Below are 25,502 nucleotides of genomic sequence, written 5' to 3' on the forward strand. Positions count from 1 at the left end.
TGGCGTGTGCCCAGAGCAGCCAGAGTTCGGTCTCTCAATGAATGGGAGACATGCCTGTTATTTCGTAGATCTTCTCCATTGTGGAACCCTGGCAGTGGACCTGTTTGTGACGAAGGACAACTCAAATTGTAAATGGTTCTGCTCAAAGGAATTGCCCACAAACGGGCACTGGAAGACACCTTTCTAATGGAGTGGGCCTTTGACCTTCACTATGCAATTCCTTCAATTCCAATCATTCCTTTTGTTCTGCAACGGATGAGGAGGTTGGGTACTCAACCCGAACACAGAGTATCTCCATGCATGGATCGTTAGAGGCTGAGACCTGACGGATTAGCCTTTGGGGGTGTTACTGGGTGTGCACATATCTTCTATCAAGTCTATCTACACATGCAAATGGCAAAGATTGTGGCATGGTGTAGAGTGGTGCAGACCTGTGGTCATGGAGTTTTTGTTGTCCCTGCAGGTGCTTACACTCATAGGGTATCCTGTCCTTTCTTTCTCTGTTTAAGAGACGGCTGGAGCAAAGTTCGAACTTTTCAGTCCTCATGGTGGCCCAATTTCTGAAAGGGCTGGTAAACATGTTCCCTCCAACCTCCTTTAAAGTCCCAATTTGAGATCTAATTTGGTTCTTTGCTGTCTAATGGCATCTCTTTTTGAGCCTCTGCACTCAGCGTCTATCAGGATTTTGTCCTTAAAGACTACGTTCATGGTGGCCATAACATCGGCCAGACATGTAAGTGAGTTGCAGGCACGGTCGTGCAAGGCTCCATTCCAGCAGCTTTTTAAAGAAAAAGTAACTTTGAAAGTTAGGCCTAAGTTTCTGCCAAAAGTTGTGTCTGATTTCAATGTGTCCCAGAACATCAGCTTGCCTGTGTTTGTTCTGCCTCCACGCCCTTCCAAAGAAAAGGAGAGACTCCATAGATAAGATCCGAAATTGATGTTTTTTTCTGTTTGGCCATGGACAGCGCCTTTTTCTCAGGGATGACACGCTGTTTATCGCGTGTTCACGCTCGAGACTCGATTGTGCGGTGACCGACCAAACAATATCTCACAAGATCGTTCTTTGTATAGCAGAGTACTATGAGAAGGCTGGGAAGGAGGACCCATCAGGCCTACAGGCCCATTGTACCAGGGGTATGGCTGCCTCTTGCGCCTTGCAGTGGGCAGTGCCCGTGCAAGATAGCTTCCAAGCTGCTGCGTGGGCTGCCTTACACACCTTCTCAAAACATTACAGTCTGGCTATGGCTAGGGGCAAGGATGCCTGCTTTAGCAGAGCGGTATTGTATAGCTTCTTGGTTTAGCGCTTTCAGTCCCTATCTGCATTCAGTTACTGCTGTGAGAATGTGGGAATCTATCAAGATGAAGAATATGTTGGTGAATGCAATTCATTGAAGGAAAAATTACTTACAGGTAATGTTCATTCTATGGATTCTTCTCCCACAGAGTCCCCCTTCTGAAAGCTTCTGTAGGCTTCTTATGGGCAAATGATGAGAGGGGGGTGTGCACAGTTGTCTCAAATTGGACCACACGTTTGCTTGGGTTCTATGTGTGGCAGTTGTAAAAACAAAACAAAAAAAATTAAAGAAAGAACGTTTTGTTAGTTTCCCACCCACTGGGACATGGGATCCAATTCCCTCTGCAGCTGAACACGGGGGAGAGGGAGGTGGTGGGGTAAGGGGAGAACTGGGGAAAAAGGACATAGTAAACACTATAAGTGGGACTGCTGAAGTAATGTCCGGAGTCGATGAGTGCTGGAGTTGCGGCATGCGAGAGCCAGAGGGATGGCATCAAGCTTCACACCCCACCCCCTTGTCGAAATTTTCAACGAGCAGCTGGTACTGGAGTATATCGATCAAGATGAGAAATCTGTGGGAGAAGACTCCTGTAAGTAATTTTTCATTCTAGCCTCTGTCTGCCTACGCTCTGGCAATGACACATGCCTGAGCGCATGCGTTCCTACTTTCAGCCCACAGTGCCTGGGTGCCCTGTGGACTGACCATGCATGTGCAGAACCTGTGGAATGACAAGGAGGTACCTAGAGTCCAAATAATGCATTGTCTTCCATAGTATTATGTCTCTATTATCAGGGATATTTTGGGGCTTAAATAGTGGAGATATGTGAAGAAGAAATGTCTGATTTGGGTAAGCAAAAAAGAACGGTATGTCATAGCAGCACATTAGATGATGCAAATAACAGGTTTCTCCAGCTATAAGTAGGATTTGCATCATAGCGACGGTTCTATCGCAGGGCTCCCAAGGACCAGCTTCCGCATCATTCAGTGTCTCTTGTGCTATTTGTCCGTCAACAAGTCAAAGCAAGCCGATTTGACAACTCTGTTTATGAAATTTTGGGAATAAATGTTTCAGGTCATTGTATAGTAACAAATGATCCACATAATTATGTGTTGTCTGACATAGATTACACTTCATGTTTTGTGAATAACATTTCATTTAAAGTTTAATTTGAAAACAAAATGCAACAATGTTACTCATGAGGGGTTAAGCTCCATTTATAGTATTATTCTTACCATTGATGTCTGTTTTTTTCTGGTAAACCTTTTCTGTTTGTTAATAAGTATTCTGTTTATAATTTTTGAGTCAACCAACAGAAAATTCCTTTTCTTCAAATTAATATGGGATTTTCTTTTTGCTGTTTTTCAACAATGTCACACTTTATTTCTCCAAATTTAGGACTATTTAAGCAATGTTGCCACCTGGTAATGACTCAAGGAGAGGGGCGTGATTGCTTTTTTGCACCCAATGCGAGTAGAATGTCTGGTTTAAAACTAGGAAAGGCAAAGGAGAAACATTGTAATGTTGGGGCAGAAAACATATACCAGCCGTTATCGCCTTTTACTATTGCATTGTCCAAAATAGGAATGCCAATACATGTTCTAATTAAGCCCTTCTACCTTTGGCAGTGGTTTTCATCAGCCGCCAAGAGCCCGTGCCCAATTTACAGGCCTAAGCAAATAGAGATTTGAATGCCAGGGTCCATTCACTATGGATATTATTGCTATGAGCTCTTCGGGGCTAAGCCCTGAGGTGTTAATTGTGTTTTAAATAAAAATAATAATTAAAATGAGAGAAGGCTCTGGGTGTACATGTGGATTGCAGAGAAGATTACCTTCATGTAAGTATAAGCTGGGCTCCGAGCCCGTCTTCCATTTCCACGATGCGGGAGGTTGTGTCAGCTGAAGACCTGAAGGATGGAGTGGAGCCAAGATGGTGGTGGAACAGGTATGTTGCTATTAGTGGCTTAGGGCGAGTATGCCGGGCAGAGTGCGAAAATTGGGTTGTTAGGAGGCTGGGAAGGGCACTGCAGATAGAAGTAAACACAGGGAGAAAGGTGCCATCCGCTGGTGAGAATGCAGGCTTGTATAGTGAAATTCAGCCCATGTTCCATTCCTAGCCCCCAAGGTGCTAATTATAACTGTATCAGAGGATGTTGTAGCAGATTGTCTTGATTTGAAGCGTCACCCCATGTTCCTCCCAATTTCAGGGACTGCATGAAGGTGGGAGAAGTTGATGGTAAAAAGATTGGCTGCACCGTTAGCCTGCTGGTATGTATATTTTATTTTTTCTGCTTTACTGCACACATTGTATATTTTAAAACCCTTTGCTTCATGTTCGAGTCAATTGAATATGTCCAAATGAAACGCATTTGTACTTGATTATTTCATGCACCTGTGAGCGTCCCCCAAAAACGCACCCCCCTTAGTGAGAGGCAATAAAGGACACACCCCAGGAGGGGAATGAGACCAGGACCAAGTGCGGGTGAGATCAAAAGGGTTTTATATAATCAATATAGGGCATGCAAAGGACTCTGCAAACTCCGAGAGCGCTCTGGCTGACAATAGCAAAGACAGTTCTACTTATTACAGAACTAACGTCACGCATGACACAAGCTATAGGGGGCACATAGTCTTGGATTGGGTGGTGAAGGCTAGTTGGTATACAATGTATACTGTTGCAGTTCCAGGATTGGCGGACGTCCGTGCGGTGCCACATGGGGTAGACGGGTCAGCTGGGCTCTTCGTGGTGGAGCTCCCGGCCAGACATAACTTGTATTAATGATTGGTGGCTGCTCTAACACTTGCCCTTGTGGCCACACATTCACAATCATTTGTCACATTCTGCAATGTCAGGTGTCTGATAAATCCTGTGACACATTGACCTTAGCTCAAGGAGGAGACAGGGACATGGATATGTGATAGGGGGTATCCCTATCCATCTGTTGTAGTGACATTTGGGTTCAGGTATGGTAGTCCCATGAGTCCATGTGCAGGGTCGGGGATACAGAGGGGGTTTATTCGATCGCCCTGTCCTAATGGCTATAATGAAGGACGCTATTACGATCTGTTAGTACAAGGGTCATTAACTTGGGGTGGACGGGGATACCAATGGGCCGTGGGGGGCATGTTACCGGTGCCCGGGAGATGGTGGGATTTAGGACCAGGTAGCTCGTAATTCATAGAGTCAGGCTGTGGCGGCCTTTTGACATGGGGGAGGTGAATGCTTGAAGCGGGTCCAGCAAGATTGGGAGGGGAGGTGAGGCTGTGCTGTTCGAACACCAGCTATTCCAGGCGGGCCTGGGAGGGGGAGGAGGAGGGAGACGACCTTGCAGCTATGGGCCTGTTTCCCTGCACAGGGCAGCTTCCAGCACTATTGATAAGGGTGGGTGACAACACTTGGAGCTTCTGGTATTATACACACATGTTTACATTAATATGGGAACACAGGCTGGAGAGGGTTTTGCCATTTTACACAGTATTTCACATCAGCAGTTGACATACGAACATGAGGTAGCATTAGGGTGGTTTGTGTGTAAGAAAGAGCACTGCATATCACATCACAGTACAATCTGGCTCTACTGCCTCGGCTGATCATCGTGCATTACAAATGCGCTTTGTTACATCATGTACAGGAGTGATCACATATTACTCTTAAATCACAAGTCTCCAGAATAGCAGCAAACGTTAGTCAACACGACATATATTATACAAATGCTTATTTCGTTATGCAAGGTGCTTCGGGGGTTGGTGGGGGTAAGGGGTGCCACACAGTCCAACTTAGAGGGCTTGGTACAGGGTCAGGGCATGCAGGATTGGGCTGGTTTCAGTTACCTTCTAACAAGCCCGGTCATGGCTGGGGCAAATGATGTACTGCGGAAGGCTAAGTGATACAGTGTTTATTTTGTTGTTTGTTTGTGTCTGTTTGCTCGTGAGAACAGGCCTTCAGCGGATCTACCATGAGGTGGAGGCTGGGGGGAAGTGTATGCTCCTGTGAGCGCAGTCAAGCAGGGGTCAGGCTGCATCTTTCTGTGTGTGCGAGTGTGCAAGCAACTTTGCATGGACTGGATTTTAGCGCCTTTTTATACAAAATGGAGTTGTCTTAATACAAAATGGGGTCTATGTTATGTCTTATCCTGTAGTTGTGCAGCCTCACGTGTCGATCCGCAGCCCCCCCCGCCTCCTGGGCCCTTAGGGCAAGGGGGCCGCCGATGAGTCATGAGTCTCCACCTGGGTCGGGGATGTACGTGTGGGGGTCCAAATGACCTATCCTCCCCTACACACCTTTTCCATAATGTTTTCTAAAGGTATTTTGCTATACCATAGGCTTAGCTCCAAGAAGCAGCAGAGCATCTTTTGTAGCCAAAGGAGCTCAGATATGAGGTGTGACACAAAGAACAGTATGGTTCATGGGGTTGAATTGAGGAGAAAGGGGCCGTCTAACTGTAATAGTATTAGAGGGCACACCATATTTATTCAATAATATATTCCTTTAAACATATGTACAATCTGAGGTACAGAAAGATTGTGTTTATCAAGAAACACACTCTGCCACATGGCAGAGGTAACACAAAACTAATCACAGCAGAATAAAGTTAAAGGTTTTAAATAAACAAAAGTAAAACACAATAATATTGTGTGGAAATTGGTTCAGGGGGGCTGTAACATAAAGGGACAAATAGTCCTTTTATTCAGGATTATATATGAAGGACAGGAAGTAAAAAGGAAAATGGAAAGTTCCGGAAAGTAAGGTTTCCTGCTTAGTGATTTCCATTGGACACATTCCTCTTTAAGATTCCTCATCTTTGAAATATCCCAGTCGATGCAGTCCGCACCAGAAAAGGTTTTCATAGCCAGTAGGTTTGCACTGTTTGGCTCCATTTTGACTATCTCTCCTCGTTGGTCATGTCTCGTGTCGAATAGCTCCATTCTGGCATGCAGATGATGCCTATCGGCACCATTTTCTTCAGTTACTTTTTTTCTGCAGCAACGCATTTTAACATTAAACATGTCCATCGTGCCATCTGTTGATGTCAGTGACATATCCCCACTCTGCTTGTCTTTTCTATCTAAGAAAGGACCATCAAATTGAGGAGTCGTGAGACCATCATTTGAGATCAGGTGAAAAGGAAAAGGTAAAAGAAGCTCCACCATTATTCAAGAAGCTGTTCTTCCTCCTCGTTGAGGAAATATTAAAGAATCTGTTTCAGGTCCAAATATTCAGGTAGGACTAAATTCCCCACAGCATCCTCCTTGAAATAGGTGTGGGACCATTTAGCACCTCCATGGAAAACATTTTCCAACACCCCAGACGGTGTTAAGAAACACCTTTCTCCAGACAAAAAAAGAAAAAATGATAAGAGCAGACACTGCTCCCGCATTCCCCGTAACTGTGGTACCAGTGACCAAGGCAAAGTGAAAATTCCTATAAAAAATGTGTTGAAAGCGCAAGGGCAAGCAGCGTCGTGAATGCTGAAATCTTCGGCACCAGCAAGCACTGTATCGATCACTCAGAGTTAAATTCTTCTAGGAGCCAGTGGTGCCGACAGATCCACATGATTCTTTTTACAAACCCAGCAGAAGTGTCAAAGCATTTTTGAAGACCGTGAAGAAGTGAAGGCTATATACCCCCTGGATTACAGTTGTCTTCTGATATTCCAAAGCAAACCTGGCCAGAGGAGTTGCTAGACATACAAGATCTAGAATCCCTTTTGCAATAACTAAAGGCTCTACAAGAAGCTAATGGAATTAACACCTCTTCAGATTCACAAATAGACATAGACCTAATCTCAGCTGCGGGACAGAACGTTGGCTCTTTTAGGGCATTGGCATCAAAAGCTATAAGCACCCTTAACTTTACTTCGTCTTCTGTAGTGGTTGTTTCCCACAGGTTAGCTGAAATTTTAAAAACCAATGCAGCCAAGGCTACCTGTTCTTCCCTTCTTTGGTGCTGTGTTGGAGGTAATTAAACCAGCCTGGGCAAAGCCAACCATAGCTTCCATATTGGACAAATATATTGCCCAGAAACATATTGCAAGTCCAAATGATCCGCAGTTTTAAACTCTTCATTCCTCTACAGACAGCCTTGTAACCCCGGGTGCAACAGCAGGCTCCAAATCTACTACGTTGCCATATACACATCCAGATAGGGAATCCAAAAAATGAGACGCCTGGGTGTCATACCCAGATCTACCTCCTAGGGGTGTGTGGATCACTATGCCCCCCACTCTTCTATCTCAGGGCCTTTGTACACTGTGTTACTCCTAAGTTACTCCTATGGACAACTAACATAAGACACAAACAAAACACATGAACCGATTCAACAATAAAACACTTTTATTCATACACAGCAATGCATGATGCAAACACTACTATAATGCAAATCTCGAATTTGCACCTTTTTTGCTTTTGGTGCAAATCTACAATGCAACGCAATAACTATAAGCCTTACAGGCTTCTAATGCAAGCAATCTAAAGCAACTCCAATCCACACCATTCCTCTCCAATCCACACCACACTTCACACTCTCTAAGATAATCCCTGTCTGATTACCCAATCTATCATGTCAGCCAAAGCTCTGTGTTCGTGTCTGTCCTAATTCCCCATGCACATGCCTTATTCAGATCGATACTCCCCTCTTGCACTGTCTCTCCTCTCCAGCTAACTTTGCAACCAGTCAGTCAGTCAGGGCCAGGCCTCTCCTATTAGTGGTCTGGTCTTCCTGCCAACTCTCTCTGCCAGATCGATCTCATCCGCTCTCATTAGAATGCTTCCCCAATGCTTCCTCTCTCACAGTCATCCAAACGTCTCTCCTATGCCGCCACCAAACATTTCTCTTCCATCTCAGAGAGCAGCTCCCTTGATCTCAGAACTACAAACTCCCAAAGCCTCACCTCTCATTATACTGTTCAATGACGTACATACATATCCATGGTTACATGCCTCTCAAAGCTAAAATGCCTCTCTGTCTATCTGTCAGCATTTCTAAATCTCAGCAGTGCCTAAAAGTCTGTGATGCACTGCGTGTTCTGCTCAATCACTGCATGTTCTGGTCATCGTGACATTTCTACATATCTATGCCATGGCCTTCTTCTGTCTGCAAACCATCCTACCTTTTCCTCATATTTCTCCATTCACTCCACTGAAATCCCTCTCTTCTGCATGTCTCTGTGTGCAAGGCAAAGCACTCCCTGCATGGCCCCACCATCTCTGTCTGCGCAGCACAACCCAGGGCTGATAATAAAGCCCTTCTACGTTCTCTACTAAAACAAAAGTTATGTCTAATCTCTGTCTGCTAAGAAACTGTTTATGCATTCTTCGTTCACACTGTAACTCATAACATCTTTCGCAGTGCCGCAGCGCTTCTCTGTGTCTCATTCAGGATGGCTTCAAAATGCCATAGGCCTCAAACCCAAGCGATATCTATAATGCAGACTCAATGCATACTCATGCGTGTCTCTAAATGCATACATAATACATAACAACATATCTCTACATGTGTCTACATGGCACTTCAAATATAACAAGCCTCATTCTATAGCAAATACAAATGGCTACATAATGTGTGGCTAGTCTAATGATGTTACTACTTCATGTCACTACTAATCAGTACTAATCAGAATGAATGATGGATAACTAATCCCTAAATGGGTAATGATTCTCTAACAATGGGTAATGATTCTCTAATGATAACAAACCAGGCTTCTCAATGCTATCTGGTTTTACTTGGTGATGAAAGGTTTTTGTGGCAGAGAGCCTGGGGTTAGAAAAGTTAATGGGGGTCATTGCGAGGTTGGAGGTAAGGGATTACCGGCACCGGTAAGGGTGCCGATGCCGGTAATCCCTTACCTCCATATTCCGAGATCCCTTTGCGGGTCCTTCCTTACCTCCTGCTTTTAGCAGGAGTTAAGTACGGGACCCGCAAAGGTACCTCGGAAGTAATTACGGTACCGTAATTTACGGTGCCGTAATTACCTCCTTCCCCATTCCCATTGAGCCATATGGGGCAGAAATGGGAATGGGGAAGGGCAAAAGGTGAATGGGGAATTACCGGTCCCTCCAACCCTGGAATGGACCGGTAAATACTCCACTCACCATGCCGGATTTGGGACGTTTCGGAGGCAACCATGGAGCTAATTACTCCATGGTTAGCTCCAAACCCGGAATGAGGCCCAATGTCTCCTGCACATTAAGATACACACTTTCCTTACGGGAAATGGCATAAACAGCCTCTGATCATCTTCCGCCAGAATGCAAGATTATTTTAAACAGCTGGTGCAAGATAGAAAAGATACTGCCAGAAATATGCTACAGGTGGGACTAGACACTAACGATTTTATCGAATTGTGACGCTATCGGTACCCCAAAGACCGCTCTGAAGTTGAGTCTGTATATTCCTTTTATACAATTTACCAGGGTTGCAACAATTGCCTGATTTTAACAGCAAGATACAAAATGTCCTTTGATCTCTCCAGGTCAGTATTGCAGCAGTTCCTATCATTCTTTGGGCTTCTCTTAATCAATATGTCCAGGTGTACTCTACTATAGCCTCTTCCTCGCTCTCCGGAGTCTGCAACAGAAAAGACACCATCATTCAGTGTGTTTCCCCTTTTTGTCTGCCTCCTCTCCTCCTGCTGGGTTTTTACTGTCCTCCCTACTAGTCTACAGTCCTTTACTAAGCCCTCCCCCTCTAGATAGTGAGGAGGCGCCCTGACACTCTCTGCCTTTCTCCTTGTACTGTAATCCGTGGTGGCTCCTGCTTTGCCCCTCTTTGGCCCATTGTTGGTTCCAGCTACCATTTTGTGCATGGCCCTCTCTGCTTCCTTTCTCTGTCAGGGTTCCCTACCCAGCGCCCCTGCTGTTCTGGGTGCTTGCCAACCGTGGAGAGACGGTACTGCCACCAACTGGCCTCATAGAGCCAGTCCTGCTTCCGTCTGCCTCCTTCTACCCACACGCAGGTCAGCATCAGCACTGTGTACTGAAGTACTCCTCCATACTGGTGACACTCATCTCATCCTGTGGCTGGGCTGACCCCATCAGGTAAGCAGTGCTGAGGTTTGCCTCCTGGATAGGCCACCCCTATCAGTGTTCTGCTGCATTTTGCGAAGTGGCGATTGCACTTGTCAGATGTATGCACAGTGAGTACAGCAGTTTTAGTTTGAAGACATTCTTGGATGTGCACAACTTCACCCATGATGTACAATTAAAACTCCCCAATATGCCATTTGACAGGTGTGAGGAGCCTGGAATGAGACACAGACACAAAGAGGTCATAGTTTAGGTTATGGATTTTGATTTCAAACAAAAAGGGGTTGGAAAATGGCTTGCCGTCTAAGAGGTATTGCCCTACCTAAACCAAAACTAAGGGTCTTTCCAATGCCAAGATGTCCAATGCAAAATGACCTGTCTAAAAAAATGTTCGAAGGTGAAAAGGGTAACGTCTTGGCCTTGAAAAGTGTACCAAAATGTTCAAGTTCAAAAGGACATTTATGCTTATTTGCCTTTGGTAGGGTTGCCAAAGTGCCCCGGTGTCCCTCTTGTGTACTCACCTATTCTCTGTGATGTGCTTCGGTTCTCTCACTGTAAGTATGCAGCGGCTCTGAGTCCTGTACCTTCTTCCCGCTTCACTGACCTCGCTTTGTGGCTTCCGTGTCCCTCGTTGCTCCCGTTTGCCTGCTATGCAGTTCTCGGTGTTCGAGGGGCATGGATGCTGCTCTCCAGTACACTCAAAAAGGCCAGGAAGTCTTCCCTTCCCTTCTCTTCCTTTCATGGCATCCCCTCGGCGGATCAGCTCTTGCAGTCTTCTTTTCTTAGCTTTCTCCGTGTGCTGGTTGGCTCCACAGTCTTCCCAACAGCACAGTGGTCCCTTCGTCAGTACTGAGAGGATGAGGTTCTCTCAGCCAGCACCTCCCTCCAGTCAGCTGGTTCAGTGTTTTAAATGTCCCAGCACCAATTATGCGCTCGCAACCACTAGAGTGCAGCTTGTGTTTTTGGCCTTTTTCGATCTTCATTACTTCATTCAGCTTTCTCATAACAGCACTTTTACATTCATGGAAAGGGAAGTCAGTTCTTGGTGACTTATAGACACAGCATGAGAAGGTATTCTTAGTAGAGTCGCTTTCATGGGTGGGTGAGAGGAGTCATGACATAATGCCACTAAGGCATGGGGAATGGAGGGGGTATCCTTAAAAGGAAAAGGGGGGGATACCATGCCTCGTCCGATGATATCGTATCGCTCCCTTGCGGGTTTCATCCCCCCATGTTATCCTCCCTCATATAGCCTCCCCCAGGGTCAGGATCAGGTAGTGGCCACCTGGGGAGAGGTCACCACTGTAAAAGGAGTGATGACACCATTGGATTTATCACAGAGGTCTAAGCAGACCGCTTGCTCTTTGGGATTTGACTGGTCCACCTCCTCATCTTCGATAACAGCTTTTGTAAGAGGGAGATTCAGACCATACAATTTCCAACCAAATGGTAGAGGGCTCACACAGACAACAGCTTACCCCCAAACGTTTTTTACAGACAATGTTGAGGCAGAGTTGCATAAAAGCCCGGAGCTACAGTTACTACGGAGGTGGAGACCTCAAAACCTCCCTAGATCACTTGCTATTGCACCATGAGTCTCCAGTGGGGGCTGGTTCAGACTATTCAGAGAAGTATGCAAAAACAAGGGGCAACCCCAGACATGTGTCTCGGCCTGGTTGGGCCTCGTCAGTGAGGTGGAGCTGTGCCTCTCTAAGAACAGTGAGCAAGGGTTCCACGTCTGGATTACCATCTTAACTTAGGGTCAAAACCCAAAGCTAGGTAATATGCAGAAACAAGGGGGGTTCTGGGAGTATCTCTACTACCAGCCTATATCCCAGGTTAGAGTCTCAACCAGAGTCTTTAGCTCACCATCCTTTCACAGAAGAGAACTTTCCACTGCATATCATTCTTTGTCCTGCCCAATACACAGGGCAGGACAAAGACCAATATGTTTTGGATATGTCTCCTCCGTGAAAGATAGTGAGCTAAAGACTCTGGGTAAGGCTCTCGTAACCAGGTCTAATGTCTGGCAGAGGGCCTCCCAGGACCCCCCCTTGTTATTTGCATATTCAGAGAAGTATGCCAGGAGATAATATCAGACAATTGGTAAATCAGGGTCACTACCCTTCTTAACAAAACCCCATTAGCTTCCCTCTCATTTTGCCAACCTCTCCTCCAGGAGCCCTTCTTTTAGAAGACATGTCTCAACTTCTGCTGAATGGAGCAGTAAAGCTTGTACCAAAACGTAAAGTCTGGACGGGTTGGTACTCCTGGTACATCCTAATTTCAAGAAAGAATGGAGGCCTCATACCTATTTTGGACTTGAGGCTCTTAAAAAACCTCCTCCGAAATAACTATTTCAAGATAGTCACTATGGGACAGATTCTGCAGGCCTTGGATCATCAGGACTGGCTGATGTGTCAAGACTTTCAGGATGCTTACTTTCACGTTCCTATCCACCACAAACTTCAAAAATACCTTTGTTTTCTGATGGGAGAAACTCATTAGTAGTTTTCAGCGCTCCCTTTCGGCTTCACATCGGCCCAAGGGTATTCACAAAGGTAATGGCAGTGGTAGTGGCACATCTTCACAAGAAGAGTACACACATCTTCCCCTACCTCCAGGACTGGCTTTTGAGAGCCAGATCAGAAAACATTGTTAAACAGAGTCTAGAGAAAACATACATTCTTCTCCACAAATTAGATTTCTCCTTTAACCTAAAGCAGTCCTTTCGGATCCCCTCAAAACATTAACAGTTTATAGGGGCAGTCCTCGATATGGAGACAGGGAAGGCTTTCCCTCCACCAGAAAGAACCACGAGCATACAGTCAACAGTAGCACTCTTCCAACCAAAAGAGGGACTTCCCACAAGGGTGTATTTGGAGGATGCAGGGGTCTATGGTGCTCTGCATATTCATATTTCTGGATTAAAGACTGGATGTTCTCCCTAAGTGGTCCCTGAGAAGCCAGAGGTCCCAGTTCAATGAGATCATGAAGGATGGGCACCAGGTCCCCCCACAGTTCTCACAAGACCTGCTTTGGTGGGCATCCACGACTAACCTCCTTCAGGAGGCCCCATTTCAACTACCGTGCCCCAGTTTCACCATTACCACAGATACTTTCTGCATGGATGGGCAGCTCATCTTCAGTATTTGTCAATGTGTGGTCAGTGAGATGGCCTGGAGAGTCCCTTCCATATAAACTTATTGGAACTCCGGGCAGTACGCCTGGCATTGCAATCCTTCCTTCCATCCATCTCTAATTTGACTGTCTAGGATTAGGTCCCCTCTATTTTTTTAGTGCCAAAGAAGGATGGAAGACTGAGACCCATCTATGACCGAGGACGCTTGAACAAGTTCCTCAGGAAAAACAAGTTCAAGATGATAACACTCTTGCAGATCCTGTGGTCACTGGAACTCCAGGATGGGTTGATGTCACTTGACCTCCAGAATGCTTATTCCCATGTGGGTAAACATCCCAAGCACAGGAAGTACATGAGGTTTGTGATTGGCAGTTGACACTATCAATTTCCTGTCTTTCCATTCAGGCTACCACAGCTCCAAGGGCCTGTTCCAAAATGTTGTCGGTGGCAGCCAGTCTAAAAGGGGGCGGGGATTCATGTCTTTCCTTACTTGGACGATTGATTAATTAGATCCCTTTGCCCGGAGCAGGCCCATGAGCATCTAAGCTACACCCATCCCTTCTGACATGAGCTGGGCTTCTACCTCAAATTCAAGAAGTCGTGAGGGCATGTTGGTCCAACGTGATTTAGAAACAATGTTGAGGGCAGTCACGAATAAGCATTCTAGCTTGTTTTGGACCTTCATTAAATTGCATGGCTCTCAGGCTGTTTTACAATCAAATCCAATTGAAAAAGCTGCCCCGGGGCCCGATGGTTCATCATACTGCACCTTTAAATCTGAGCCCGCTTTGGGGGCTAAGGTTTTGTTTGAGCTAGTCACCAACATAATTAGGACCAGAGTAATTCCGTGTTCTTGGGGTGGAGCCAATATCATTTTAATATTTAAGAAGGGGGATAGATTAGATCCCAGGATGTATCGCCCAATATCCATGTTGGACGCCAGCAGTAACATTCTTTCAACTTTTCTACTTAAGGAATTGGAAATATGGGCAAGGAAGGAAAATCTGCTGGAAGTCTACTAGGATGCTTTTAGAAAGAAGGTGGGGACTGTACAAAACTGCCTTTGTTAAAGTTGTTGGCGCATCAAACAAAGATACAGGTGACTGCTGTGTATTTTGCATTCCTGGATCTTTCCCAGGCATTTGACTGTGTCAACAGAGTCAATCTATGGGGAACGATGCAGGAAAAGAAATGTCCTGACCACCTTCTTAATATTTTAATTGCACTGCATACGGATACCTGTGTACACATTAGATTAGATCAACAAGGTCATTTTAGTAGTTCGATCAAGACCAGCCGCGAGTTGTTTATCGTTTGATGGTCGATACTACTCCCATCTTAGTTGCAAAATAGGAGTTTCTCTGACCCCAACATTTTCAATAAAGGTTTTACAAATTGTATCCATTGTGTCAGTGTCAGACTTGTGATACCATGCCTTCCCTACAGCACTTGTCAGTGCTTTCCCCATTTAAGCTCATGCCCGTCTCAATTCTCTATGCCCATTGTGCTGCCATTCTTGAAAGGATTGGTAAACCCCTTTTCTCTGTTCCCGTTTGTGCTGCCGGCTTGGCACTTGAATTGGTTCCTGACATTTCTAATGGCGACCCGTTCAAGCCAATGTACACTTGCCTTCTCGGGCTCCTTGCCTGGAAAACACTGTTCTTGTGGCAATCCCTTCTGCATGCAGAGTGAGTGCTTTATTGGGAACCACCCTATACTATTTTCTCAAAGGGAAGGGAGATGCTAAGAGTGTGTCTATCTTTCCTCCCTTAGGTACTGTCTGAAATCTTTTTCACTAAAAAAGATTCTACCTTCTATCCTCCTCATTACCCATCCCAGTTACAGGAATGGTTGCATAGACTGGATCCCAAAAGAGCGCTCAGCTTTTGCAGGAGCATGTCAATTCAGAACGGAAGACCAACTGTTCGTCGGCTGTGCCGGTCCAAATTTCGGGAAACCCATCTCAAAGCAAATATTGTCATAATGGGTCATGTTAGCCATCTCCAAGTGCTACAACAAAGCTGATAGTGGCATTCCAGATGGATTCAGGTGGAAGGAACTTGTGGTGGCAACAGTAAAGACAGACACAAGTGATCACAGTTCAAGGGTGTATATTAAACTGTATAATGGGTGAGAAAAAACACTTAATCTAAACCTAAGTCTAAGATGGGAGCAAGCTACAACCATCAAATAATAATAAGGCAATCCTAGTGGCGTCTTGTCAAATAAAAAGGGCCTATACTAAAGAAAATTGTTGCCAATCCTTATAACAAAGTTACACAATAGTGTGGGATAATGTTCTCAAAAAAAGAAAGAAGTGTTCACCAAATGATAAGTCAGGATGGTATGGCTGGGTCTCCCTACCCCATGTTTTCAGCATGGGACAAGGCAGGACCTTTGAGCGCAGAACACTCCTGGCCCTCGCTAGCATGAGGTTACAGTTCCTTTCAATGATGCCAGGACCTTCTGTGGCCAAGTCTCTTTCCTTAGAAGGCCGGCTGTACCAAAACAACAAACAAAACAAACGTTTCTTTCGTAATCTTTCACATTGGGCGATTGTTCCTCGCCCTTTGAATTCCCCTCAGCCGGCCTCTGATCCTTAATCTATCACGTTAGCCCCCTTCAATCGGGTTTACTATGGCTTTTCAGTCAAAACATATCACTCAGCACTTTTCACTGGTATATCACTATTCACCCTCAATTCGCAGGCATCCCTCTGTCGTGTTCACATTTGCCAGCTTCACAGTTCAATCAGTTTTCTCCCATGTGCCAAAGACTTTCGAGTGTACAAAGGATTTAGCTTGACCCTCGTAGGAGCACTTTTACACTTCCCACTAGCCTGTCCTAAGGCTGCTTGGTCTTTGTAGTTTCCACAAAACAACACAACCCAAAAGGGCTTCAGTCAGAGTCCTCCCAATGAGCGCCCCTGTGATGCCTGACCACTCTGCTTCTGAACCTTTTCGGCAGGATCAAGTCTGACTCTGATAACCCCAGTCTCATATGACAACCAGGGTCTCCTTTCACAGGGACAATTCCCCCCCAAGAGCGCAGGCTGCAGAGAACGAATAAGACCTGTCAGGCTAGGGGCTTGGGGTGAAAAGGCAGGAGCAGCCAGCAGAGCTGAAGAAGGGAAAGAAAACAAACAGCACAATATCTGTATTCCTTCTCAAACCTCAAACCAAAAAGGTCGCATCACCCTCAGACATTACCCAACTCCTACCTGCTGTGATAGTGATGGAGGCGATGAACCTTCTTGCAAGCTCCTGCCAAGGTAGTCCAGAAAGTCCAGAATAACCAGAAGGGGAAGAGTGTCACAGAGAGTCTCAACAAAGTCTTCTTTTGCGAAGGAAACCTGACCCGAATGGCACAAGGGTGCAATCTTGGGGCAGGAAGTTCCCAACAAGAGTCTCTGAGCAGATGACCAGAAGAACATGGAAAAGTACCAAAAGAAACAAGTAAGTCCAGGTAGAGCCAAGTTCAGTTCCGACAAACAAAAATAAAGAAAAAATAAAAAGCAATACAGGGCGTAGAAACAAGATTCCGCAGGGTAGCCAAGAGGAGAATCCAATGAATGAACCAGAAAAGTTGCAACCAACAGGGATGAGAAAGGAGCATTCAGAGAAACAGAAGCTGAGTTCAGGGGGAGCCAGTAGATCCATCCACAGGAATCGAGCGCCGAAACAGATGAGGGTAAGGCAAGATCAGGATCCAAAAAGCGAGAGCCAAAAGGTCTGGAAGCCAGTAGGAAGGCAAGAAGACCCCAGGGTACAGGAAAAGCTGCTTGCCGGGTGTAATGCGACAGGCAAGGAATGCCGACCGGCAAGGTCTAATTGCTTAAGTACAGCATCTTTCGGGTAGCGGTGAGAGCAAAACACGTGACACGTCACGTGAGCGGAGTACCGAGTTTGCTGGGAAATGTAGTCCATGGCGAATGCAGATGTGGGTGCTGCTCCATATGCCATGGCAGCTGCCACAGTCGATGTTGCTTTTCCTGAAAGGAGTGGGAGACTGTCAGGAGTGGGTGGACCATGACACTTTTACTGGGGTTTTCTTTAAAGTTCAATTACACAAGTCCTTTGTTCAACAAGTTTGCTGCCTGCAACCATGGGCTCAGCACAGTTTTACTATCTGCCTTCTCCGACTCACCGGCTGTGCTGAACTGTTGGAGTTTCTGGTCTCGGGAGTCAAGGACAGCACCACGGAGGCAAGCCCTTCTTCCTGCTTTTGCTTTCAGCACTGGAGGGCCCAGTATGCCGTTGACACCTGTCACACCACACTCCAACTGGACTTCCCAGTCTTATGATTTCCCTTTCGGAGGCTTCGCAGGTCTGAGTTGAAAAGGACCATGGAAATTCCCTCCTTGTCGTCCCTCCAGGTCTCTCTGCATTTCTCCTCCGTTTGAACTGCCGGTCCGGAATAGCTCTTCCTCATGCGTTCGGCCTTCATCAAAGTGCGGTCTTGTGCTCTGCTTTTTATCCATGTAGGGAAGGGGAAGTGCCATTAGGTGTGCGTAGTTAGGGTTAATTGCCTGACTCTGCCTGACCCTTTTTGGGACATGTCAGGTAAACGGCTCCCGTGTTTGTCTGTTGTCTTTCACAATGTAGGAAAATGTTTGTGTTGGAAAAGAGGGGTGGGGGCAGAACTTCTGAATATCCTACGGGGTATGACTGGGAAAGGGTGTTATAGGGAAGGAGGTGATTGGTCAACTCGGAAAGGTGAGCTTTGAAAATTCAATAGGGGAAGCCATGGGGAAGGGTAGTGTTTTGTTGAAACAAACTGGGAGTTTGGGAAATAATAATCAGAGGGATGGGGAGGAGAATGACTGGGAGTATTCGGGTAGGACACAGAAAAACAGGGATTCTGGGAGAGATAGTGTCCAAGTGCAACAGGGTTTGGGTTCCTAGGGGATTTGTCATATATGGAGGGGTCGTTGGGTCTGGGCAAGAGAGATTCATTGGAACGAAAGGAGGCAGATGTGGTACAACCTACAAAGGTCTGAGGGATCCCATCCCCTTCTCCTTCTTCTCCGGTATAATAGTGCGTCTCACCTGGGTTATTCCCCCGAGCACAACCTGGGGCTCCTCCATCCAGGTGATCCTTTCTCGCTCGTCCGCCTCCAGGGTTGGGCTCTGAGAGCGTCAGCCCTTCCCTGGCCACCTAAATAAAGGATTATCTAGGTCTGCTTGGGAGAATACCCTCAGGTTTCTCACACAGTGCTCACTCTACCAGAACATTGGCTGCTTCTTTCGCACTCCAGAGAGTAGTTCCAACTCTGGCCATATGCCAGGTGGCGACATGGTCATAACTGCATACTTCGTCAAGCACTATTGATTGGACGCTATCTGGCCAGGATGCCCGCTTCAGTAGATTGGTATTACAGAGTATCATAAAATGAGACAGCAATGGGAGTTTGCTCTTCTGCCCTCCTCTTATAAAGGGTTACTGCTCTGGAACTCTATCTAAGATGATGAATCTGTGGGAGGACACAGTCCATTAGAAGAACACATTATTTACCTCTTATGAAGTTCTTTCCGATGGATGTTCCTCCCATGGATTCTTCATCGCCCTCTCATCCTGACCCATAATCAGTGCTTCCATGTCTTAGAAGTATTCCTTCATTGCCTTCTTGGCTATAATGTATAGAATGATTCATCTTTAAAGAGCACTAAACAAAATTACCCATGCAGTTGACTTTGGAGGAACATTAGTAATCTGAGATCACGGTGTGCGCTGCAGGCTATTTGTACCAAATTCGACGTCCAGTGCCGATGCTGAAGAACCTTGTCACCATTGTTCAGCGCCCCCCTGATGGCAAAAGGTTTCTGAAATCTGCTGGTGCAGGACAATGTAACTAAAATGAGAAATCTGTGGGAGGAGCATATATCAGATTGAATATTACGAGAGGTAAGTAATGTGTTCTTTTTCCATGTATAGGATTGGAGACCTAGCACTTGTACAGCATCTTTGATAATTGACAAAAGATGGTACACTTTATGTGTCCTGCCCTTATATGCTTGCTGATTTTAAATGTATTTTGGACTTTGTGCTTTCAGAACTTTTACAAAACTGAGCTGAACAAAGAAGAGATGTACATCCGTTATATTCACAAACTCTACGATCTTCACCTCAAAGCTCAGAACTTCACAGGTAACTTGTTTAGCCTTTCAGAAGATGTATTCCAGGTCCAGAAATATCAGGGGTGGCTCATGAACTGAACAATTTGAAGAGAATTTTCAATGTTTACTGATTGCAAGACTAGAGTTTTGTATTTTGTATTGGTTCTTTAAGATTACATCAATGTACTCTTCCGTATTCCTAGATTTCATCTTTTGTCAGCATCTTTACCCCGGGGAACACTACATAGAACACATGACATATTTCTGCTTGGGAAATTCGAAATAAGATCTTCTCAAATATTGAGAATGTGGTTGAGTACAATTATGTATGAATTTATAACCCACAAAGTGAAATTGTGTGTTAATGATTAGGATTGTGTGAGGAGCTCATCGTATGAAAAGTAAGAAGGCAACACAAAGAGCAAATTCAAGGGTGTTTATTGAACAGTTTTCAAGGGGTTTGGGAAGACTCCTAACTTGCCCTGATGCTAGAATGGGAGTAATCTCGACCATTAAAAGACAGAAAATAAAAACAGTCCTAGTCAGTCTATTCCAAAATGATAATAGTAAAACTAATAAACCTATCACTTGCCCTAAGCTTATACAATGACTGTGAAGAGGGATGAGTAATTAAACAACATAAAGGGTACATCAAATTTAAAGTCAGGATGACTTCTTTATCTAGATTCTACAAGGACCTCATCCAAGTCCGGGTCTCCTTTTCAGGATATGGTTCTTTGGTGTTATCAAGGGGTAGGCTCTCAGATCATGTAGATCACCCCCTCTTAGCTCTTCAGTTCCTAACCAAGAATATATTACCAGACAGTTCATTGTAGGTGTCCCAAGTTTCTCTCACCTGAGTAATAATGTTCACAAGGTTACCAAAACAAAATAGTTCTCACTTATAAGTCTTTAGACCGTTCAGGTTCCCTTCCCCACAGTCAGGTCTATGTCCAATAAATTCAAAAGAAATATCAAAGCCACAATTTCAAATGACTAAGGGATTCCCTTCCCCAAATCTTTAGCTTCTGTTAGATATGGCCAGTTAATGTAGGTCCCCCTCTATCGTGCTCGGACATCCTCCTTTCGAATATCACAATTTTCTGTAGGTCTCTCTCTCTGTTGGGCTTGGACCTCCTCCTTTTCAATTATCACAATTTACTGTAGGGCATTCTCTGTTGGGCTTGGACCTCCTTCTCATAGTTCATAGTTCACAAATTCACGTTAGGCTCCCTTCAGCCAGGCTCAAGCCTGCTTTACAGTTCGCATAATGCAAATCACAGTTCCCTGTAGACTTCCCTCATTCGGGCTCACACCTACGTCCTTGTTTTGGTTTCTCTGTCGAAGACTTTCAAAACTGTGAGGACATGTTGTTTACCTCCACATGACCACTTCGATGCATTCAGTTCACAGAGTCTTTTGAAAAGGCACTCTCCTTTACGCCAGACCACTCTGCTACTCAATTTTCAGGGTTTTATTATTTTGCTGAAGAAACTACCAGCCCCACAATGCACGTGAACTCAGTTCATGAATTTCCGTTATGCTTCATCCACACACATACAGTATATAAAGGGGGAAACCCAGATTACCACATAGGTGGTAGCTCTGTCTTATTCTGGGAGGTAGAGACTGATTAAACGGGAGATAGATAGCTTAGAATAACACAACAGTTATAAGCATTAAACATCAACTGTTATTTACGACACATTTAATATTTTAATAAAGACATAAAAACATTTTTTACAAGTCCTGTTGTAAATCACTAAATAAAACACTCTAAAACAGTGACCGTATCATACCCTAATGGGCAGGATTGACATCAATGTTAATCAAATCAGTAATAATGCAGAGTATCTAACATTTAGATCTCTAGTATTGTCCTTATCTCGACATTTCTCGTATTGTTATGGTCAGAACATTAAACCATTGTGTAGTCTCGACATGTTTCTGTTCGATGTCAATTAATACAGAACTTTCATCAGGAGTATAGTCACTACGATTAAAAAAACCACAATCTAAACTTTGGATCTGTTAAGCCGAAGAATCTTCTGGCTGAATGTGGGAAGTGTACACGACAAATCTGGCGTGTTTTCAAATGGTTGTAACTGTTGGTAAAACACAATAGAAAAAGGAGAAGCTATTAGTGCTATTATCTCGATTAAGAGAAAAATCTCATGGAGTTATTGCAGAAGCTGGCTTAGTTTAGGCTTATTTTAGGCTTCTGTAGGTGAAGAACCCTTAATAAGGGATGAACACCCTGCAAAAATAAAGGTTGCAAAGATTTAAAATCGCCCTGCGAGGCCGTATGTAAAGGGACACAGTGAGGAAGTATCCCCGAAGTCATTAAAAGTAGTTTTGCATTAATTAGCTACTGTCCCCCGTAGTATTTACCTGAAGGTTCAGGGTGAAGATGGCTAAATGATCCTTATAACGAGGTCGATTAGAAAAACTCTTTCTGCAACTTTCAGAATGATTTTTGTTCGGCAGAGAAAGGCTGTCAGAAAAAGCAGATAAAATACCTCATTAGGGTCTTCGGAAGTTGGATTGTTACGGAAGAATAAGATAACTGGTGAGTTACCCACCTATGGGTTTAAAATCTTACCGTGGCTCGTTTTAATGCATCGCCGTATTCTTTAGTAAAGAATGAAGTGAAGCTGTGTTGATTACAGTCGGCTTCTGTGTAGTGAAGCGTCTTTAGAATGCCTGCCGGGATAGAAATGGGGAAGTTTCTATGAACGAAGTCCATTTCTATAATAAATTATCTGCGTTTATCGCGAAAGCTAAAACTTGTTGTAATTATATTCTACGGGGGAACAGGAGTAACCCCAGTCTGTAGAATAAGAAGAAAGATATTACCTGTAGATGGTATCTCAATTAAGCCAGTCCTTTGCGGGACATCACTGTAGCCGGTTGAATTTGCCCTCTTTCCCTCAAAGATAGGTCGCCGCTATCTTGAGTGGGGGTATATATAGGGGCTGTAGTCCCTTGTTTGTCGACTCCACGTAAGTGTCTATTACAGAAATCTCGATCTTCCAATGGTGCAAAATGAAAGCTCACAATGCCTTTTGACTTAAAACCAAGCCTCCGTACTTATACTCGGATAGCCAACACATAGAATCGCCCCGAATGCAAAAATAATCCCCTTGGTCACAAAGTAAACGTTAGTTGGAAATGCTAAAATTATATAGCTCACTAAGAAACATGGAGATTATAAATGATCCTCTATATGATACATCAAATGATAGGAGGGTGGAAGCGGATAGTTGGAAGTAACTATCAAAGTAACACAGCAGAGTCATTACATTTTGCCCCATTCAACTGCATCATTCAGCCCTTCCTTGTCACTTTGTGTTAAAAAAAATAGTCTTTGTTCCTTTGTGATTAGGGCTTGTTTCTTTTTGTTGATATCAGTGCCTGTCATGATGTAAAGAACTGTCAAACGGAGATCTTTACCAGTATGATTATTGTTAGTAAAGTGTGTAACCATAGGGGCTGTAAGCACTTTTTTGTTAATACAGCTTCGATGTTCGATAATCCGGGTTTTGACTTTCCTATTCGTTTTACCTATGTATCTTTTACCACATGGGCATGTGATCATATAGATCACATATTCTGTGTTGCAGTTCGAAAATTTCGTCTGTTGCCATTTTTTATTCAGACCTATCTCTACTTTGTTTGATTTTGAGGTGTATTTGCACACGCTTCAGTGTCCACAAGGATAGTGTCCTGTAATGGGGGTTAAGCCCCAGCTTTGAGTGAGAGTTTCGCTTTTTTTAGGGGTGACTCTAAACTTACTGCTGCTAATGTGATTTCCAATTGTCGTTGATTTTCTGTATGCAAATAATGGACAAGCTAACTGGGCTGTTGAATTTTTAAATATCTTCCAGTGCTTCCGAACTATGTTCGTAATGGTCAGGCTTAGGTTTGAAAAAGTGTTTACACTTACAATTCTGTCGTCTCGCGGTTTTTTGGCTTTGTCCTCTAATAATGATTGCCGATTATTAATATAGGCTCTTTTGGCTGCATGGCGTACCAGTTTTTTAGGATGAGCCCTTTCTAAAAGTTTATCTGTCAAGATATCTGCTTCTTTTTCAAAGGCCTCCTTTTGACTGCTATTTCTTTTTAGCCTAAGAAACTGGCCAAACGGTAAATTGTCTTTAAGGTGTTTAACGTGGTGACTGTGGTAATGAAGTAGTGAATTTCTTTCGGTACTTTTGTGATATGGTTGTACCAAAAGGGTGCCTGCCTCATGAAAAATAGTGACGTCTAGGAAGTTAATCTTATTCCGGTTGATGGTCATTGTGAATTTCAGATGATGATTCCTCTGGTTTAGCCAAATGAGGAACTCTTCTGCCTCTTGGCTCGTGCCTTTCCATATCACTATGACGTCATCGATGTATCGTGCCCAGGACATAAGGTTGGCCGTATAGGGATGGGCAGTATAAATATATTGTTTCTCAAAACATTCTACATAAAGGTTCGCCACACTGGGTTCCATAGTGGCTCCCATTGCGGTACCTTCTATCTGTTGATAGTATACTCCCTGGAATTCAAAGAAATTTTGTGTGAGGGCCATTTCGAGGCACCATATTATGAAAGAGGTGGGGACTGGGTCATCATCTATACGAGTAAGGAGGACCTCTTCAATTGTTTCAAGGGTAGCTGTTTGTGGTATATTAGTGTATAAAGAGATTATATCAAAAGTGATCAAGAACTGAGTAGTATTATCAAAGGGAAAATGTTCAAATCTCTTAATAGCGTCTTTATTGTCCTTAAGATAAGATTTAATTAACACAACGTAGTTTTTCAACTACTGATCCACAAATTTTGATAGGGGTTCTAAAATGGAATTAATCCCTGCCATATTGGTCGACCTGGGGGATTAAAAAGAGTTTTGTGAATTTTAGGGAGGCAGCAAAAAGTGGGTGTGGACGCTTCTTTATTCACCAGAAATTCACTCTCTTGTTTACTAATCCAGTTTCTTTCTACTGCTTTAGTAACTTTTCTGTCGAACGCTTCTAGAAGTTTAGCACTCGGATTCTCTTTCAAAATTTTATAATATTGAGTATTGTTGAGTTGACTGAGACATTCATTGACATAGTTCTGGGTATCTTGAATCACTATGCTCCCGCCTTTGTCTGCTCTTTTTATTATTATTTTTTCATTTTTGGACAAGGCTTTTAGCGCTTCCATTTCGATTTTGCTTAGATTATGAAAGGTATGCGGGTTCTTTTTTTCTAGGGCTTCTATTTCAGAGAGGACTCTTTTTTCAAAAATTCTTGATTCAGCTGAAAAGGATGAGCTAGGTAGACAAAACAGAGACGGATTTCGAAGTCCTGTATGATTCATGGTTTGGGTCGAGCCTGCTAGGTTGGTATCATCGGCGAAATATTCTTTAAGATGAATTTTACGCATCAATTTTTGAAAGTCTACCCGAAACTCGAACGGGTCGTGTTGTTTGGAAGCCTTTGTTAAGGACAAAGTCCTTCCTTTGTCCTTAACAAAGGCTTAGGATACGGCCACACACATGCCACTAGGTTCCTCTCTCTTCTAGACTCACCCAGGTGGCACAGCGCTGACAGGCATGGTCTGGTGTTTTCTTGGGTTATAGTCAGAGTCTCACCACCTGCCCCTCCCTCCTTCTTCCCCAACTCCTTTGTTCACCCGGGAGGGAAGCAGATACTTCTTTGTTGGTCTTTTCTCCCCTACTGTGACGTTTACCCAGGAGGTAGTGCACTTCTTTTCCCAGAATGCACTTTTTCCTCGGTTTGTCAATGCCCCCAGAGGAATGGGCACTGGCCTGGACATGTCCCGCTCTGAGCAGCTCTCTGCTCTGGCTTTTAGGTACCTTCCAACATCGCCAGCTCACTCTCTGAGTGCTTGGTACGCCGGGATCCTCTGCCGAACACTCCCTTGCAGCCTCCC

General features: G+C 44.4%; 1 protein-coding gene across 4 annotated transcripts in view; it reads left to right on the plus strand.

The window, feature by feature from the left end:
* Window positions 1–25,502, plus strand: part of DOCK4 (dedicator of cytokinesis 4) — a 2,129,281-nt gene that overhangs the window by 1,689,340 nt on the left and 414,439 nt on the right. For all 4 annotated transcript variants that reach the window (XM_069627915.1, XM_069627916.1, XM_069627917.1 and 1 more), the window contains 2 exons: window positions 3,503–3,563; window positions 19,515–19,608. In XM_069627915.1, the coding sequence (XP_069484016.1) occupies window positions 3,503–3,563; window positions 19,515–19,608 (155 nt within the window). The remainder of the gene's footprint in view (window positions 1–3,502; window positions 3,564–19,514; window positions 19,609–25,502) is intronic.

The sequence above is a fragment of the Ambystoma mexicanum genome, chromosome 12 (genome assembly GCF_040938575.1).
Source record: "Ambystoma mexicanum isolate Mex_15411 chromosome 12, UKY_AmexF1_1, whole genome shotgun sequence".
Classification (NCBI taxonomy): Eukaryota; Metazoa; Chordata; class Amphibia; order Caudata; family Ambystomatidae; genus Ambystoma; species Ambystoma mexicanum.